The following is a 19,135-nucleotide window of genomic DNA, read 5'->3' as shown; positions in this document are numbered from 1 at the left end:
CGGACATTGCGGTGAATCAGAGGTAAAAAACGATATAAATACTGTTCAGTTTCTTGCACAGACCGATCGTTTCGTGTCTTAAGACCTCAATGTATCGTCACGAGCCGCAGGGTTTAATTTGGTTTTGTCTGTGTATGTTTTTTGTTACTCTCAAAGCTGTGGAGCCCATTGATTGCCATTATATGACTGACAGACTGATACGGTTTGAGTTAAAAATCTTCGTTTGTGTTCTACTGAAGAAACTAAGTCACCTACATCTTGGATGCCCTGGGTGTAAGGTTTTTGGTTGAACTATCCCTTTAAAGCACGGCTACGTGCGATTGCGTTAAGTGCATTTTTGGGAAACACACGTGAAACAATAATGCCCCATTCACACAGGGCGTCAGCATCAATGCCTCTTGTTTACTTTGAATGGAGTGACGTCAAGCGTTGGCGAAATTAATTGTGGGTCCGTCGTGTTGGGTCCATTGCTCGCGGCAGAAGTTGAAAACTTTTCAAGCGCCAACGCAGGCGTCAGCCAATCAGATCGCCTTATGCAAATACCCTAGCGCAGACGCTAGCCAATCGCGTTCATGCAACACCAGAAGACTAATGTGATTGGCTGCTGTCACTATGATGGTCATCAGCACCAAGCTTCAGAAACGCCCTCCGTCAAGCGTTAACGCTGACGACCCGTGTGAATGGGGCGTAACGAACTATCGTAAAATGACTCGTAGAAAACGCTCATAAGTTCTAAGATCAAGGCTGCGTTTCTCGATAACGATTGATCTTAGCACTTAAGAGCGTTTTCTACGAGTCATTTTACGATCGTTCATTATTATCCGCACGTCTCACGTCTTGTCAGCCCCGTAAGTGTAATCTGCCGATTGTCCTGCAGGTGACCGCATAAATCTGTCTTCTTACGATGCACTTGGGGCTTTACGATTACTCCAGAGCACTCGTAGATCTACGATGATTTTCAAGTGCTAGGCTACTTAAGTTACGATGCTTTTGGAAATAGACCGTAATATTAAGATCAGTCGTGCGATCGTTTTTACGAATTTCTTAGGCTTACGAAGCTTTTGGGAAACGCAGCCCTGGTTAGTTCTTGTCAACCAGGTGAATTTTGCTGAGAAATGAAAGTCTTGCTGGTGAAGCTATTAAAGAAGAATGTTGAATGCAGGTCTATTCATTACTTTTTTTGTCTCTGTATCATTTTATTCACAATGTAAAATCTCATTAGTTATGGAATCTGGAAGATTTTGGCCACCTGTGCAGACACTTTTGAAACCACTGCCACTGCTGAGTTTGAGGTCAAAGAATATGGTAAGAATACGGTTGTTTTAAAAAAAAAAAAGTGTTATGTAGACATTCAGTTTCCATTATATCTTAAATCAAGCTATGTTTTTCAGTGCTGCCTAGTATTTCACTCCACATTCAGCCCGAGGCCAACTACGTCAGTGAGAAGAACTTTGAATCTTTCCAATTGAAGATTTCAGCCAAGTATGATTTTTTCAGTTTTATTTCACGTAAATACAGTACCGTTTGAAAACATTTGTGGTCAGTATTATTTTCATTATGTTGTTACAAGAAATTATTGTTCAAAATAAATGCTATTCTTTTAAACTTTCTGATAATCAAAGAAGAGTGTAAAAACGAATAATAGTTTCCACAAAAATATTAAGCAGCACAACTGTTTTCAACATTGATAATAAGAAATGTTTCATGAGCAGTAAATCAGCATATTAGAATGATTTCTGAAGGATCATGTGACACTGAAGACTGGAATAATGATGCTTAAAACTTGGAAAACAGTTTTAAATTAGAAATTAGAAAGTTTTAAGTTAGAAAACGATTTTAAATTGTAATAATATTTTATATTTTGCCAGTGTTGCAAATTGTTTACATTTGTGTATATGTGCTGACAGGTATGTTCATGGAACACCAGTTAGTTCGGCAGATATTTTCTTGACGTTTGGATACAGTTCTCCAGATGAAACTGTCATGATACCAACAACCTTTTCAAAATACATGGTCAGTGTGCGCTCAACAAAACATTTTTTTATGTTTGAGGTCAGAGAATACATTTGTTTTTGGCTTTTGTTTTAGCTGAAAAATGGAAAGGCAGACGTCAACTTAAACATCAAGAGAGCTTTGTCATCTATGCCAGATGGGCCTCAAAGTCTGAGTGCCATGAAAGAAAACACCTTTCTTCGAGTGAGAGTTTTGTTGCAAGAATCAACTGGTAGGTCCAGTTAGTTCCACAGACACAGGAGTGTGTTATCCTGTTTTAAACCATCAAGCAAATAAATGTGACAACTATTTAACAACTTTGGAAACCCCTCTTCATTGTCAGGTGGTATCTCCCAAGAAGCAGTGCTCTCAAATGTGAAATTTGTGGACGCTCCATTTACACTGAATCTGATCGCAACCCCTCCTTTCATCAAACCGGGTCTACCATACTCTATGAGAGTAAGAAACCTGTCTTCTCAAGTAGTTTTATTATATTAGAACAAACATATATATTCATAAATGTTTCATCCCAACATTTTGGTGACATTTTGAAACCATAGGTCTTGGTGAAGGATCCTTTGGGTAAACCAGTGCAAGGTGTGTCAATCACAACAAGAGCAACAATAACCACAGCTAACAATGAACAAGACACCTTCAAATTCTTAGGGCACAAGGATACATTGACAGAGACAAGTCAGAGGGATGGAATTGCTTACTTCATTTGTAATATACCAGCTAATGTGAAAAAAGCTGAATTCACTGTGAGTAAAACTGTGGCCTCTTTTTTTTTTTTTGATGGGCCCAATCAGCGAATATTTCAGTCAGTCATAAGAGCTGAGTGATATAAACAGGAGTAGGTTAAAAATATAGAGACAATAGTTTAATCAGGTAATTATTTATCAAGCTAAATAATATGATATGCTAAATGTTCATTTATATTGTACTCAATTCAGTTTGAGACAGAAGATCCTTCTTGGAGTCAGGATCCACTTAAACTAAAGGCGGAATCATATGTGTCTGTCAACCATCGTTACCTGTACATCAATTTGCCTGAATCCTCAGTATTTGAAGTCGGACATGACATTTCCATCAAAGTTTACTTTGATTTTCGTGACTACCTTTCTCTGAAGACCTTCAGCTACCAGGTAAAATATGTTTACATTTATGCATTTAGCAGACACTTTTATCCAAATTGACTTACAAAAGAGGAACTAAAATGGATTATTACCATCTGAATTATACTCTATAGTCACTACAGATTTCAAGTTATTTAGTTAAGCTTTGTATTTATTAAACTCTTTTAAATTTTCTCTTATGTGACATATTTTAAATATCATTTTGAGGCTCACATTATATATTTCTCTAAAACTATTTCAATCATGACAACTCTCGGAAGATTTTAGCATGGTAATGGATATGACAATGTTAATGTATTTGGTCTTGGCGGAACAGATCTGCTACGCTGCTGCTGCTGAATTGCTGCTGCTGTTGGTTATTGCTGTAGTTGTAGATTATTGCTGCTGCTGCAAGCAAGTACAGGAACTTGCTACTGCCAATGCATATGGCGATACGGTGCCGTGAGTATTTAAGACATACTGCTGCTGCACAAATAGCATATAAAATAACCCGTAGCAGATCTATACAGGTGGAGCTGGGGAAGGTGGAGGGTTTCAGATAAACTCTGAAGTGCGCTGCAGGAATCTCTAGTGAATGCTAGACAGCCATATAAATGCAAGGCAGTAAGCTCATTGGCTGCATATGCAGCATGAACCAATCAGCTTGTGCCAAGTCGTTTAACTCTCTGAATATCATCAGTTACGTTAACACCCCATCATCCTGCGGCTTCTAGAGTTTCATGACTGAACTATATATTTATTTTGAAACTGATTTTTTGTCATCATAGTCATTATAATTATTAATAGTCATTTGTCTTTGTACTGTCAATGTTATGTAAACCCACTACCATTCAGAAGTTCAGGATTTTTTCAAGGTTTTTAAAAGAAGTCGCACCATGGCTAGAATTATTTGAGAAAAAATACAGTAAAAACTGTAATATTGTGAAATGTTTTTACAATTTAAAATAATTGCCCTCTATTATCATATGTTTTTTAATTATTAATTTATTTCTGTGATGGCAAAGCTGATTTACCCCACTCATTACCCCACAGTGTCACACAGTTCTTTTAGAAATCATTCTAATATGCTGATTTACTGCTCAAGAAACATTTTTATTATTATTATATCAATGTTAAAAACAGTTGTGCTGCTAAATGCTTTTGTGGAAACCATGATAATTTTTTTTTTTCAGGAATCTTCAATGAGTGGAAAGTTAAAAAGAACAGCATTTATTTGAACCTTCTCTAACATTATAAATATTTTTATAAAACGGTTTATAAAACTCCGCTTTGCGTCGTGCCTAACAACGCCCTTCAGCCGTGATTTATTCACGATACAGCACGGCCTCTCGTATCTTATTGCTTACTTACTGTCTCTTTTTATCAATTTAATGCATCCTTGAGACTTTTAATATAAGTAATGATTTTTTTTTTTATAATAATAATAATTGTACTAAATCCAAGCTTTTGAATCCACATCTGCTCTAACACAGCCCATCTGAATGCCACATATGTTATGTTATAGTTTAATTGGGGCTGCACTGAATTCAGTCTATATTTGTTCCAGTGAATCATCTACTATGATGCAATCATTTTTTTCTCAGATCATTTCCAGAGGAAAGGTTGAGCATTTTGACATAGTTAAGTGGGACGGTGTAAAGAATCAGAACTTCAACATTAAGATCACCCCTAACATGGTGCCGTCTGCTCGGCTAGTGGTGTACTACGTCCTGTATGGGGAGGAAAAATCAGAGCTGGTGGCAGACTCCACGTGGATTGATGTGAAGGCTAAATGTGTGAACAATTTAAATGTAATGCCTTTTTCTCTGCCATCGGTAATTGTGAAGTGTTTCATCATGATATTGATACATTGTGAAATCATTGCTCATCTAAATATATTTCAGGTAGACATATCAACTCCAAACTCACAGTATAAACCCAAAGATGAACTCCAATTAAGTGTGTCAACTAAAAGCAGAGAAGAGTCACTGGTGGCCTTTTCTGCTGTTGATACGGCCCTGTACAACCTAAAATCTAATGACAAGGACCCTCTAAAAAAGGTGAAATAGAAGATTTGTTCAAAAAGATGTTGTATAAAGTCAAATATTACTGTATGTTTTTTGAGGAAATGACAATAACATCGTGGATTATGCTTTTAAAGATGAGAACTACAAGTTAACATCATGATAAAAATGTTTCTCATTGTTGCAGGTGCTACAACATGTTGAGAGAAGTGACTTGGGTTGTGGAAGAGGAGGAGGCAAAAATAATGCTGATGTGTTTGACCGTGTCGGCCTTATGTTCATCACCAATGCAAACGCCAAAACCTCTAGCGCAGGTACATGTTCACTTTAAAGTTACTATGTGTGATTTGTTACATTAAAACATCTCACTACAGCACATGATAATTTTCTGAAACATTGGCAAATGCATTCTCTCTCTCTTTTTTTTTTTTTGTAGAGGGGGTCTGCTCCGACTTGGTTAGGCCAAAGCGTTCAATTAACCTGGCACAAAAGTTTGAAAAAATGGGTCTGTTTGCAAGCATTTTATGTCTGAAAAACAGTATAATCTAAACCTTTTTTATCATAGCGACATCATCAAAATACATTTATGCCCTCATGTTTGTTCTATAGCCAAACGCTATGGGTTGTACCAGTATTGCTGCTCCTCTGGGACAGAGAGTAGCCCGATGCTTGAAACCTGTAAACATCGTTCAGAGAGATTGTCCTATCCTTCGTAAGGAATTTTTAAGTCCTTTTAAATGAAGTCCATTTAATTTTACTCTTACATGAAATCATATTTTAAAGATCTTTTCTGAGTTTAATATTATATAGTTCTCTAAACGATTTTCATTTTAGGCATTACTGCTATTTGTTTTGTAGGGCCATTGTTGCATAAACAACTAATACATATTACTCATAATAAATAACATTTTCGTTATAAATTAATAAACATCATTATACATATCTACATACCCTACAATTTTGTTCTGGAGCCTATAATTAGATATTGCTACTGTAATTAATTTCATGATAAGATCATTTCATAACGAGATAAGATCGTAAACTATATATTATACTTATAGACCTGTTTGTTTACACTGTGGAAAGTGTTCCAGTGAATCATTTCATATGACATTTCATTTCATCTTTCTGAAAAAAATCTAGACATTTTGATATGCATCAGAAGATACGGTGCAAGCTTGTTTTCTCGGAATGTTGCGTCACAGCTGTGAAGCTCCGTCTAGAGAATGTGGATAAAATCATACTAAGTCGCACAGGTATGGGTGTTTCTTACATACATCATTATCATAATGAACTTCTATAGTAACTTTAGATGACTAACACATTAAAGGCAGGATCTAAAGTCCTCTGTTACACAATGCAGCAATCGACTTTCTGCTGGATGCGATGCCATCTCAGATTAGGAGCTACTTCCCTGAGAGCTGGTTATGGGAGGAACACACCAGCAAGTAAGAAAACTTTCTGAACCATAATCCCTTCTGTCTAATCGATAATCCTAATCTTTATATAAGAATTATGAAAAATATTCTTTACAAAATATACATTATTATTGTATTGCTTTATTTCACGGATTTAAAAAAAACAAAAAAACAACAACAACCACAACATAAAATGACTCTCTGAAAACTTTTTTAAATCTGTTTAAGGTCTGGCTCAGTAAGCATTAGCAAAATTATTCCAGACTCACTGACTACATGGGAGCTGAAAGCAGTTGGGGTATTCAGTGAGGGTGAGTTAACAAGCTGTACCTAAATTATTTGTTTTAGCATCACCTTGGTGGCTGAAAAGGGAATTATATGCATCTAAATTGTTATCAGATAGGCTGAAACAACTATTGTGAATGTTAATATGTGACTGATCTACTTATTATGTGAATTATCTACTAATTAACTACAAATTACAGTAGCACATTAAACTTATAAATGGATAGTCCGTTCAAAAATGTAAATTCTGTCATCGTTTACTCACCCTCATGTCATTGCAAATCTGTATGACTTTCTTTCTTCAGTGAAACACACACACACACAAAAAAAATCGTATTTTTGTCCATATAATAAGAGTCAAACAGAACCAAAACTATTTAGTTCCCATCATTCTGGTTATCAACATTCTATAAAATATCTTTTTTTGTGTGTGTTTCACTGAAGAAAGAAAGTCATACAGATTTTTTTTTTTTTTTTTGCATGGACTATCTCTTTAAGGCTATATAGTAAGTATCTAGTAAGTTTATAGTAAGTACATAGTAAGTATAGTAAGTATCTCTGACAGAACAAACAGAATATTGTATCCCAGTATGTGCTCAACTGGACCTTACATTTCTACTGTGATTGAAGAACCGAAAGTAATTACAGCCACGTTTTGTTTTATTTTATTTTCTACTTTTACTCATTATTCGACTGGACTGACAGAAGTTTAAACAAAATTGAATTGACATGCAAATTGACTGAATCTGTTTCCAAGATGATAACAGGACGCAACCCACATTCCACATAAGTAGGTAATGTGACAACAAAATACTGTTTATAAAGTAGCATTTCCAACCATATGCATAAGCTTCACAAAGACAGTGTTCATAACCAACAGTGTATTCTGGAAATCATTGCCATGTATTGTGCATGCAGAGTTGCAGACCTTTGTTTAAGGTGTTTTTGGTTAGAATCTCAGACTCTCCTGTTCCTTTGGTCAGGGATCTGTGTGTCAGAGGAAAAGATTCAGGTGTCCCAGGACATTAGTGTGGATGTGCCCTTGCCTTATTCCATGGTTCGTGGAGAGCAGATTGAGCTCAGAGGTTCAGTCTACAATCAGCATTTGTCAAGCACTCGGGTATAAGGTTCAGTTCTTAATCAGGAGGACAACTTTAAATATAAATTATACATTCTAATCTACACTAACATTCAGAAGCTTGGGGTCAGTACATTTTTTAAAAGAAATTAATAATTTTATTTATCAAGGATGCATTAAATTGATCAATGTATCTCAGTGTATGAAAAATGTATCTCAGTTTCCACAAGGATATTTAGCAGCTCAACTGTTTTCAAATGTTTCTTGAGCAGCAAATCATCATATTAAAATGCTTTCTGAAGGATCATGTGACACTGAAGACTGGAGTAATGATGCTGAATATTTAGCATTGCCATCATAGGAATAAATGACATTTAAAAAAATATTCAAATAGAAAATTATTTTAAACTGCAATAATATTTAACAATATTACTGTTTTTATTGTATTTTTGATCAAATAAATGCAGCCTTGGTGAACATAAGAGAATAACTTCCTTCAAAAACATTTAAAAAATCGTACTGACCTCCAAACCTAGCAATATGTGTATCTGTTTATTTATGTGACTACCACATGATCAATTGATTACAGTTCTCTTTCTCTCTCTATCTTTCTATATCTCACACATACACGCATAGTTCAGTGTGACCCTGACTGCAACAGAGGGAGTGTGTGTGTTTCGTGGAGCTCAACAGGGGAAAGATGGAAAGCCACATGAAAACAAGGGAAATATAGCAGGTCGTTCAGTGGCCTTCGTCACGTTCTACATCATGGCCTTGGAAGCGAGCACTCATACGCTCACTTTTACTTTAACAACTAAATATGGCACTGAGAGTGTGGTCAAGAAATTGAAAGTGGTGGTAAGAAACAATACACAGTCAGTGCTAGAGGACTTTTATAACAGTTTTATGACAAACATACAGGACAAACATTTTGAATATGATTTCTCATGATATTTCTGCTTTAAAATGATGTTTATTGTGAACTAAACCACTCATAAATCAGTTTAGTATGCCTGAGATTATGATCTTATAACCTAATGTTCTGGTATTCACAGCCAGAAGGAATTAGAAAGGAAATACAAAGTGGGGGAAGAATTGATCCAAATGGAGTCTTTGGTAAGGACATCTGAAAAGTAACAGTATGCTCTCTGTTCATGTCCTGATGGAGTCTCACACCATTTCTTTTTCCTTTCTTAGGCACATCCATGCGGAAGCTTGAGTTAAAAAATGCAATTCCTCCAAACATTGTGCCCAAGTCAACTGTGGATCGTATTCTAACAGTTAATGGTATGATGTCTGTGAAGCTTGAGCACATCTGTGCAAATGCTAAATGACACTTTTATAAATAATGTTACTTTTATAAACAGTGTAGATTAAAAATGACTGTTCTGGAAGTTCCAAAAGCCCAGTAACCCCTTCTTCATGTTCAGGTGAAGTACTGGGAGAGCTTCTGTCAATAATAAATAACCCAGAAGGTTTAAAACAGTTGACTAACCTGCCACGGGGAAATGTAGAGATGGAGCTTATGGCTCTCCTGCCAATCTACTATGTCTACCACTACCTAGAAAAAGCAGAGAAATGGGACATTCTGGGGAAAGAGGCTGCAGCGAGTGAAAAGCAATTAAAGAGGAAGATGCAAGCTGGTGAGATGTTTGTTTTATTAGAGTAGAATAAGAATTGTAGAATCGTTGAAGATTTGTTTTCTCACATTTACCGTCTATCAGGTTTTTTTTTTTTATTATTTATTTCATTATTATTTATTTTATGTCAGCATTTCCTGTACACTCAATTTCCATGTAACAGTAAAATAATTTCATGATAATTTTGATCCAATAATAATTACATTTTGTAATTGCTTGTCTTACGAATTACTATTTATTATCAGTATAATTAAAAATTATTTTTCCACACTGCAAAAAAAATGATGTTCTTGTTTTCCCGTACAAATATCTAAACATTCTTAAATCCAGATACATTTACTTAAGAAGCAAAATGAATTAAGATATTAAGTCTTTGTTTTCTGATAAATGCATCAAAATTAAGTTTTTGCTTGAAAAATATCTGCCAGTGGGGTAAAAAAAAACAACTTGTTGAATCCTTAAGCAGTTTTTATTCTTCTAGTAATTTTGCTTCTTAAGTTACTTCACTGTTCCTTTCTAGGCATCACCAGCATCATGTCATTTAAGCTGAAGCATGAACATGCCTTTAGCATGTGGTCGAAGAAGGACAAATCAGCCAGCACCTGGTAATCAACTGCTCAGTTTCTTAGTTTTCTTCACTGGTAGCTGGAATGAAGTGTGGCTTTTTTTTCTTTATTTTTTAAGCTTTACGTACTACAGAAATAACAGTGCACACATAGATTAATTGACATGCTACATTGCACATGCGTACAAACCTTTTTAGGGTGACGGCTCTCATAGTCAAGACTCTTGCTGACATGCATGAATACGTCTCTTTGGAGCCTGACGTGCTGACCAACACCATCAACTGGCTGATTAAAAATTGTCAGAATGATGATGGCTCCTTCTCTGAGAAATCACAAACTAATCCACATAAACTCATGGTACGTGAAAAAGGAGTGTTTATGATATAATACTGTATTTTGCAGTGTTTTGATCAAGATCTGGTTTCTTTAAGGGTGCCGGAGCAGATGTCACTGAAAAGACCGTTTTCCTCACATCTTTTGTCATGATTGGAATTAAAAATGCCATGAAGGTCCGAAATGTTCACTTGGAGGTACAACTGCCAGGAAAATCTAACCAATCAGAAACCTAAATGTCGGATTCTTCAGGCAATTCATTCAGATGTGTTTGTCTTGTCTCTCCAGGTCTTTAACATTGCTATAGATCGTGCCACACAGTACATCACCTCTAACTCAAAGAAGATTGAAAGTTTATATGCAAGAGCCATTGCATCTTATGCTCTGACACTGGCAGACATCCATAGTATGACTGCAGTCGGTGTTTATGAAATACTCAAAAAGCAGGCTCAAGTTGATGGTAAAATCGCATTTGGGATATTCCACACACTTTTGATCAAAACATCAGCACAGTTTAGACCCTCTCATATTTTAACACAATATGACCCATTTGTCCGTACATTTTCAGGGAACCCAGCCACAGTCCGTTTCTGGCAGGAGTCCAAACTCCGCAAGGATTCATTAAAACCCAGTGATGTGACGGCAAAGACCGTGGAAACAACCGTTTACGTCCTGCTTAACACTTTAGCCAGAGGTGATGCCACCTATGCAAAACCCATTCTGAACTGGTTAACACAAGACCAGAGATACGGAGGGGGCGTCCATTCAACACAGGTACTCCAGTGCAAGTTGTCATGTATATTATTTTTTGTAAGCTTTTGTATTTATCAGTTGTGATCTGTTTTTCCTCAAATTTTCAGGACAGCATTCTCACTTTGGAGGCGCTTACAAAGTACAGCATCTTAGCCAGTCGAGCCACCTTAGACATGGTGGTTGACATTGAATACAAGACTAAAGGTGACATCAGAAGAATCAGACTAACTCAACAGAAGCCTGTGCATAAACCAATTGAGGTAAGAGGTCCAATTTTTGTGATTTTAACTGAATTATTAAGAGAGGAATTTTTAATTATTCATAAATTATTTATGAATTGAATGCCAGTCTTCTGTTTTCTTTTTAAAAGGTGACCAAACATGATGATATAATCATCAAAACTGCAATGAGCTCTGGTGTGTCATTTGCCAGTGTAAGTGAGCATTTTATTTAACATAGGAATATACATTCCTATGAACTGGTTTCATATTACAATGATGGTCTAAACATGATTTTAGATGATTTTGCACCTGTGAAAACTCGAACTGTTTCATTTGTACATTCAGCTCCTTGGTTTACACCTGAACTGCTGAACTGATTACTAAAATTGTCTCTGGTTTTGTACCTCCATATCTTAAATCTGCTATTATTACTCCCATACTTAAGAAACCAGGGGCTGATCCATTTAACTTAATTTAAATAAACATTTAAATAATTTTTGTCCGATTTCAAATGTACCGTTTATCTCTAAGATCGTGGGAAAGTGTATTGCAATTAAAATTCAGGAACATCCCTCCAATAATAACTTGTTTGAACAATTTCAATCGTGTTTTCGTCCCCACCACAGCACTGAGACTGCTCTTGTTAGAATAACCACTGATTTGTTGCTGGCAGCTGACTCTGGGCTATTAAGCATACTTGTCCTTCTTGACTTGAGTGCGGCCTTTGATACTGTCTCACATAAGATACTCCTAGACAGGTTAGCTTCTAGGGATTACTGGCATTCCCCTGTCTTGGTTTAGATTGTATCTTTCTGGTCGCACTCAGCGTATTCAATTAAAAAGTTTCAGATCAAAAATATCTACAATCACCACTGTTGTTCCCCAGGGTTCTGTTTTGGGCCCACTTTTGTTCATTATTTATATACTCCCTCTTGGTTACATTTTGAGGAAGCATGGTGTTCATTTTCACTGTTATGCGGATGACACCCAACTTTACCTGTCTGCTAAACCCACTGATTCTTTTCCTCCACCATCTCTGTCCAGTTGTTTAGCTGAAATGAAAGATTGGCTTTTAGCTAACTTCTTGAAGCTAAATGGCAACAAAACTGAGGCCCTACTTGTTGGCACTAGATCTGTTTTGTCTAAATCTAATTGTCTTTCCTTGAACATTGATAATAATGCAATCTGTCCTTCCTCATAGGTTAAAAGTTTGGGCGTTATCTCGGATAGTACACTATCCATTGAAACTCAAATTAACAATATCACGTGGACTGCATATTTCCATCTGTGTAATATTAACCGTCTCCGTTCCTTTCTCTCAACCGATAATACAGCAGTTCTAGTTCATGCATTAGTCACTTCACGTATAGACTATTGTAATGCCCTTCTCACTGGTGTTCCCTCTAAAGTGCTATATAAGCTCCAGTTGGTTCAGAATTCTGCAGCCTGTGTTCTTTCTAGAACACCTTCTACTGAGCACATTTCTCCTGTTCTTCAGCAATTGCATTGGCTTCCAGTAAAGTATTGAGTTGAATTCAAGATTCTGTTACTAACTTACAAGGCACTTCATTATCTTGCACCTCATTACCTTACTCAACTTATTCATGTTTACAGTTCATGAGCTCTTAGATCTTCATCTTCAATTTCCCTTGTGGTACCTCGGATTCGGCTAACTAACATGGGTGCCAGATTTTTTTGCTATGCTGCCCCCTGCCTATGGAACTCTCATCCCCTTGATTTTCGCAACAGCGATTGCCTGCTGACTTTTAAAACGCGTCTTAAAAGGTTAGTTCACCCAAAAATGAAAATTCTGTCATTAATTACTCACCTTCGTGTTGTTCCAAACCCGTAAAACCTTCGTTCATCTTCGGAACACAATTTAAGATATTTTTGATGAAATCTGAGGGCTCTCTGACCCTCCCATAGACAGCAAGGTAACTACCACGTTCAAGGTCCAGAAAAGTACCAAGATGATCGACAAAGTAGTCCGTGTGACATCAGTGGTTCAACTGTAAAGGTACGAAGCTACAAGAATACTTTTTTGCACAAAGAAAACAAATATAACGACTTTATTCCACATTTTCCTCTCTACTGCGTCACTTTGGACGCGCGTTCACGACAGTACTATGACGCGAGCGTGTGGCGGCGCCGGCGCTGACCCAGATCCGGCGTGATGACGTCATTACGCTGGATCTGGGTCAGCGTCGCCACATGCTCGCGTGACCACTGATGTCACACGGACTACTTTGTCGATCATCTTGCTACTTTTCTGGACTTTGAACGTGATAGTTACCTTGCTGTCTATGGGAGGGTCAGAGAGCCCTCAGATTTCATCAAAAATATCTTAAATTGTGTTCCGAAGATGAACGAAGGTCTTACGGGTTTGGAACAACACGAGGGTGAGTAATTAATGACAGAATTTTCATTTTTGGGTGAACTAACCCTTTTTTAGTGTTTTTGATTTTTAATTTGCTTTTTGTGAATATTTTTTTAAACATACCACCCTTGTGACAAATCATTTTTATAGGATGGTCCTTTTCAGTGTATATAATAAACATTACAACAATCCAGATTTTTTTTTGTTTTCAAAAATTCTATGCATTGAACCAAATTCATTAATTGATTAACCTATTTTTTACAGCTGAGAACAGTGTTCTATGAGATGACAGAAAACAATGAAAATTGCTATTTTGATATGTCAATTGACATTCATGAAAGTGTCCCAAATTCAGATGGTAAGTTTGGTACTTTTGTCTACTTTTCTACTCTTTGTTTTCTTCTCAAATGAACTTGGTTCAGCTAATTTGATTTCTTTGTGAGCAGATCCTATGCTTTTGTCACAGCGGATTGTGGCCTGTGCAAAGTAAGTCCGTAGAAACTCCTGATAAGAAGCAACAGGTTTTAAGTGTCTCTGTAAAATTCAGATTTGTATTAAAATTCATACATTTTAATTCAAATGAAAACACCTTTATATGTAAAGATTCAAGCCACATGAAAATGCATTTGAAACGGAGTCAGGAATCACTGTGATGGAAATTAATTTGCCGACCGGTATGACCCCAGTCCAGGAAGATCTAGATATGGTGAGAGTTTAAATGCAAATAAATTTTTTATAGAAGCCATCCATTGTTTCAGAAACTTTTAGTGACATTATGTTTCTATATTTTGCAGTACCTGAATGGACTTGAGTCTCGGATTTCCAACTATGAAATCAATGGTGACCAAGTCATCCTTCAGATAGATTCGGTGAGCATCGCTGGGCAAAACAATCTTTTGCCTTTTGACTTTTTGTGTTAAAATATGGTGTGTATTTGATTTTGTAGAATATTTCTACTATACAATACTTATCATGCAGATACCATCAGAAGAGTTATACTGTGTGGGTTTCCGTGTTCAAGAGGAATTTGAAACTGGCATGACCAGAGCTTCTGTATTCGAAGTTTATGAATTTAGTAATCCAGGTATAGCGTTTTTGCAAATGTTTGTTTTATGTCTGGCTGAACTTATTTTAGATATATAAAACAAGCGTTCTCATCTTATTTTTAATAGAAAATAAGTGTGTGAAGTTCTACCACAAACAAAGCCGCAAACTGTTACGACTCTGTGAGGGAGACCAATGTCAGTGCATGGCAGGTAAGCCACATAAAAGACAGAAATAAAACAACTGACCAAAAAAAATGTATGAACCATTTTGTTGTGTCTTACATCTGGGGCCCCAGGGCAATTCTGTCAGTCTTGACCATTAACAGTCTAACACTGCATTTATACCAATGCTGCTCATGTAGTTATCATTTACATCTATGTGAGTTTAATGTGTCTGTGTTAGTATAATAACAGTTTGTTGCTATTTTCATGTCCTTTTCAAAATTAGCGGAATGCTGCAACTTTAAATCCACCATTGATCCCAAAATTACGGCTGTACAGCGTAAAAATGACATGTGCAAAGAAAGCATGAATTACGGTAAATACTAATCTTTATGAAGCTTTAAGCCATAAAACATCATTGTCATGTGTATACATGTGCACATCGGTACATATCATTTACAGTGTTTTTTTCCCCTAGCATTTAAAGTGTTAATTGAATCATCTGAGGCAGGAGGAGATTTCGTGACCTACAAAGCGAAAGTTAAAGCAGTGCTCAAGAAAGGCAAGAGTATATTGAATATAATTTGTTAGCAAGTTAAATGGTAAATTATTTGAATGGTTTAAAGCAAAAAGGCTTGAATAAACAATTTAAAGAAACAAGTTTCATGACAGCTTCAATCCACCCATTTCTCTTCTACAGGACAAACAGACGACCTAAAGACAGATTCAGAAATAGATTTTGTGAAGAAGGCAACTTGCAGTTCAACAAATTTCGAAGTTGGCAAGCAGTATCTGATCATGACTGCTGAGAGTATTAAGATACAAATGAATCGTGGTTATAAGTAAGTCCTTGTTTGTTTGATCATTTTTAAAAAGCCACATCATGTAGTACCTAATGCTCAAGTTTTGGGTCGAGACTATATGTTTGTTTGACACAAAGAGTCCTTATAATTTTTTTTGTTTTTTTTAATTAATCAAAAATTCCTTAATCGGTTGCATTGCAGGGTCAATTATAAAGTGAGAGTGTTTCTCATTTACTATTATGTACAGAAGCCTCAAAACTGATTTTCTTTATACCATGTTTTAGGTATAAATTTCCTTTGGACTCGCATGCTTGGGTGGACTGGTGGCCACATGACACTGACTGCAGAGATGATGCCTGCAAACAATACGCCGGTGTTTTGGAGGAATTTGAATTTGATTTCTTATTATCTGGCTGTGAAGATTAAGTGATAAATTGCATGTCAATAGAAGAACTAATTTGTATGCCTGTTCTTCTATTCTATAGCAACATAATCTGAAAAAACTAAATAGGATTAGAGATTTCAAGAATAAACAGAAACTTTGAAATAAACAAAAAAAAATTCAAGTACCTCAAAATATGTGATTATTTTTGCCATTCTTATCAACCCCATACATATGCAACATTGAACAAAAAAGCATTAGGCTACATGCAATTTGCCTCAAAGCTGAATTATTGTCATATGAAACAAACATTTTGCGTTGCTTACTGACAAACAGACGTTTAGGAAAGTGTTTGTTGTTATCTATGTATGTACATGCAGTTATTAGCCTATATTATTTTTCTAAACACTGAAAACATATTACGGTTGTTTGCATGTGAAGTCTGATATTATTTTTCTAAACACTGAAAACATATTACGGTTTGCATGTGAAGTCTGCTTTAAAGGCACGGGACTCTTATTTTGAAATAACTGCAGCTGCGTCACATGACCCAAACATCACCGCGAATCCTTTGAGTTTATGCTGGAGAATCAGACAACAAGAGAACGAAAGCTCAGTTTAAACCTTTATAAATAATGAGACCTGGGACACGAGATAAACACAACAGGCCTGTATCCGCTTTGACAGTTTCTCTAAGAAAGAAGCATAATAATCTGACGGTCGCTGGATGATCGCAAGGGATCCTAATCGGTCGCTATGGAAACTGGGCTAGCAAAACTTGTCCAGTCTTTGTGAAACATTGAATGAACATACTGTTAAATGTAAAACTGCTTTTTAGTATATATTACAACATTTTAGTTATTAGGTGACTTTAGTTATTTGCGTTTTGTCAGATTTGGTCTGCATTGTAATTTTAACATAAAGTAAAATAAACTGCTGACAGTTACGTTACGTAAAGTCGCGATGTATTAGGTTGAGCATCGTATTCGCTGACATCAGATAATCTTAATATCCCATGAGAATAAAATGAAAAGAGGGGTTCAAATGCCCAAACGGTCACCAACAGCGGGATCCAAATGTTCCAAGAACCTCCAGAGCAAAACTGTGTCCCCCAACGCCATCTCATGGTCGGACACTGAGGATGGAGGTCGAGATGATCCCAGTGATGATGGTAAATCAGTCTTTTGTTGCTTAGATGTACAGTACAGGAGCCACTCTTATCTGATCTGCCTTTTCAGGTCAATTTTGAAGTATTAAAGTAATTTCTCCAAATTCATTCAAGAAGTGGAGGTTTCTTCAACTTTGGGTACTTTTATGTCCCAGCCTAGGGGTTGATCTTTATGGAAACTTACCGATTTCACCATGCCTTCATTATTTCTGGTACTTTTCAGGTTACTTTTCTGTATAGATTTCCTTGTTTTGCTCTTGTCTCAGAGTCAGACCCATACTTTTAATCTCAAACTATGGAACTCCCATCATTCAAATTTCTTGTTTAAAAGAAGAGTTTAATATTGCGTGAAAATATCCTCTTTTTGTTCAATTATTATGATTTTCGTCATAACAAACAGTTTTGGCCCTAGTGAAGTTTCATTAATAGTTAGTCTACTTGTTTGCCAAAGAGACAAACAACAGTGTCTGTAAAAAGCTTGAGATCAAACATGAAGCATGTGATGTGTGAAACAAAGAAAAATGTACTTAAATATCATTAGTGAACAAAATATTTTTTATAGTATTTTTGCTTTATTGGAGTATTTTCCAATAAAGCTAAAGTGTTTATTGATATATATTTTTGGGATTCGGCTATGAAATTTGCCTTGGCAAAACAAAGGAGTTAGTCAAGAATGTTATTAAACACTAGGATGCGGTGAAAATATACATAATATGTTATAATATCTATAGTATATATACTATATACATAATATGATATTATGTATATAAATATACATAATATCATAATATCTAAAATAATTATAATATACATATATAATTATGTATATTTAAAATATACATAATTAATCAAATCTAAATTTGCATTATTTATGCAAATAATATTGAAGATCATTAATTACTTGGCTGCCACCAGCATTTGTGTGTCATTCATTTACACACACATCTACTCATAGACAAAAGACAATATAAGGGGACGAGATACATCACAGAAGACCTGATCAGGAGGTTGACTAAATGTGAAAATTTAGTCCTTGTGCGCACCCTGGATTTGTCTACATCTATGGCAAGTGACAAACAATTTAGGGTAAGATTTCGATATTATTTGATTAATGCTCAGTGTGAGTGGTCAAATTTATATAGTTGCATTCACTTTTGCATTAATATGACTTCTGTGTGTGGTGTGTGTGTGTGTTTTAGTATATTGAAAATTTGGATAAGTGTGAGCGCTTGCAGGTTCTCAACCTCAGTAACAACAGGATTGAGAGAATTGAAAAACTAGAGAAACTATGTCAATTACGGGAACTCCTCCTTTCCAGTAACAGGATACAGTAAGAACAGTTACATTGGTCTGCTTAACAAGAAACATTCCCTTACAAAAAAAATTGTGGTAGTATGCTATATTTAAAGGGGTCATATGATGCGATTTCAATTTTTCCTTTCTCTTTGGAGTGTTACAAGCTCTTGGTGCATAAAGAAGATATGTAAAGTTGCAAAGACTAAAGTCTCAAATCCAAAGAGATATTCTTTATAAAAGTTAAGAGTCAGCCACACCTACCTAAAACGGCTCGTTCTAACACGCCCCCAAATATCTACATCACTATGTGGGAAGATTTGCATAACACCGCCCAAATGTTCACACAAAGAAAGAAGGAGTAACTTTTATTCTCGCTGTAATATTGAAAAGTGAAAAGTGAAAAAGTGAAAAGTGACGTGACATGTGGCCAAGTATGGTGACCCATACTCGGAATTAGTGCTCTGCATTTATCCCAT

At 36.0% G+C, this 19,135-nt stretch overlaps 2 protein-coding genes across 2 annotated transcripts in view; both read left to right on the top strand.

The window, feature by feature from the left end:
• Positions 1–16,379, top strand: part of c5 (complement component 5) — a 20,361-nt gene extending 3,982 nt beyond the window's left edge. Inside the window, exons 6-42 of the mRNA XM_016542020.1 lie at positions 1,223–1,305; positions 1,392–1,482; positions 1,908–2,013; positions 2,089–2,224; positions 2,336–2,451; positions 2,553–2,753; positions 2,946–3,137; positions 4,712–4,918; positions 5,012–5,167; positions 5,319–5,445; positions 5,568–5,636; positions 5,741–5,843; positions 6,275–6,387; positions 6,495–6,579; positions 6,778–6,860; positions 7,818–7,954; positions 8,549–8,770; positions 8,968–9,028; positions 9,110–9,199; positions 9,343–9,555; positions 10,073–10,157; positions 10,316–10,475; positions 10,550–10,648; positions 10,740–10,911; positions 11,020–11,225; positions 11,312–11,464; positions 11,575–11,637; positions 14,067–14,160; positions 14,249–14,288; positions 14,406–14,508; positions 14,597–14,671; positions 14,781–14,886; positions 14,975–15,058; positions 15,297–15,386; positions 15,489–15,572; positions 15,711–15,852; positions 16,098–16,379. Of these exons, the coding sequence (XP_016397506.1) occupies positions 1,223–1,305; positions 1,392–1,482; positions 1,908–2,013; positions 2,089–2,224; positions 2,336–2,451; positions 2,553–2,753; positions 2,946–3,137; positions 4,712–4,918; positions 5,012–5,167; positions 5,319–5,445; positions 5,568–5,636; positions 5,741–5,843; positions 6,275–6,387; positions 6,495–6,579; positions 6,778–6,860; positions 7,818–7,954; positions 8,549–8,770; positions 8,968–9,028; positions 9,110–9,199; positions 9,343–9,555; positions 10,073–10,157; positions 10,316–10,475; positions 10,550–10,648; positions 10,740–10,911; positions 11,020–11,225; positions 11,312–11,464; positions 11,575–11,637; positions 14,067–14,160; positions 14,249–14,288; positions 14,406–14,508; positions 14,597–14,671; positions 14,781–14,886; positions 14,975–15,058; positions 15,297–15,386; positions 15,489–15,572; positions 15,711–15,852; positions 16,098–16,239 (4,489 nt within the window). The 3' untranslated portion in view covers positions 16,240–16,379. The remainder of the gene's footprint in view (positions 1–1,222; positions 1,306–1,391; positions 1,483–1,907; positions 2,014–2,088; positions 2,225–2,335; positions 2,452–2,552; positions 2,754–2,945; positions 3,138–4,711; positions 4,919–5,011; positions 5,168–5,318; positions 5,446–5,567; positions 5,637–5,740; positions 5,844–6,274; positions 6,388–6,494; positions 6,580–6,777; positions 6,861–7,817; positions 7,955–8,548; positions 8,771–8,967; positions 9,029–9,109; positions 9,200–9,342; positions 9,556–10,072; positions 10,158–10,315; positions 10,476–10,549; positions 10,649–10,739; positions 10,912–11,019; positions 11,226–11,311; positions 11,465–11,574; positions 11,638–14,066; positions 14,161–14,248; positions 14,289–14,405; positions 14,509–14,596; positions 14,672–14,780; positions 14,887–14,974; positions 15,059–15,296; positions 15,387–15,488; positions 15,573–15,710; positions 15,853–16,097) is intronic.
• A 286-nt stretch (positions 16,380–16,665) lies between these two features.
• Positions 16,666–19,135, top strand: part of LOC107731033 (centriolin-like) — a 34,789-nt gene continuing 32,319 nt past the window's right edge. Inside the window, exons 1-3 of the mRNA XM_016542005.1 lie at positions 16,666–17,366; positions 18,319–18,449; positions 18,563–18,693. Coding sequence (XP_016397491.1) covers positions 17,222–17,366; positions 18,319–18,449; positions 18,563–18,693 — 407 coding nt within the window. The 5' untranslated portion in view covers positions 16,666–17,221. The remainder of the gene's footprint in view (positions 17,367–18,318; positions 18,450–18,562; positions 18,694–19,135) is intronic.

The sequence above is a fragment of the Sinocyclocheilus rhinocerous genome, unplaced genomic scaffold (assembly GCF_001515625.1).
Source record: "Sinocyclocheilus rhinocerous isolate Xijiao unplaced genomic scaffold, SAMN03320098_v1.1 scaffold157, whole genome shotgun sequence".
Classification (NCBI taxonomy): domain Eukaryota; kingdom Metazoa; phylum Chordata; class Actinopteri; order Cypriniformes; family Cyprinidae; genus Sinocyclocheilus; species Sinocyclocheilus rhinocerous.
This window is presented reverse-complemented; position numbering and strand designations above follow the sequence as displayed.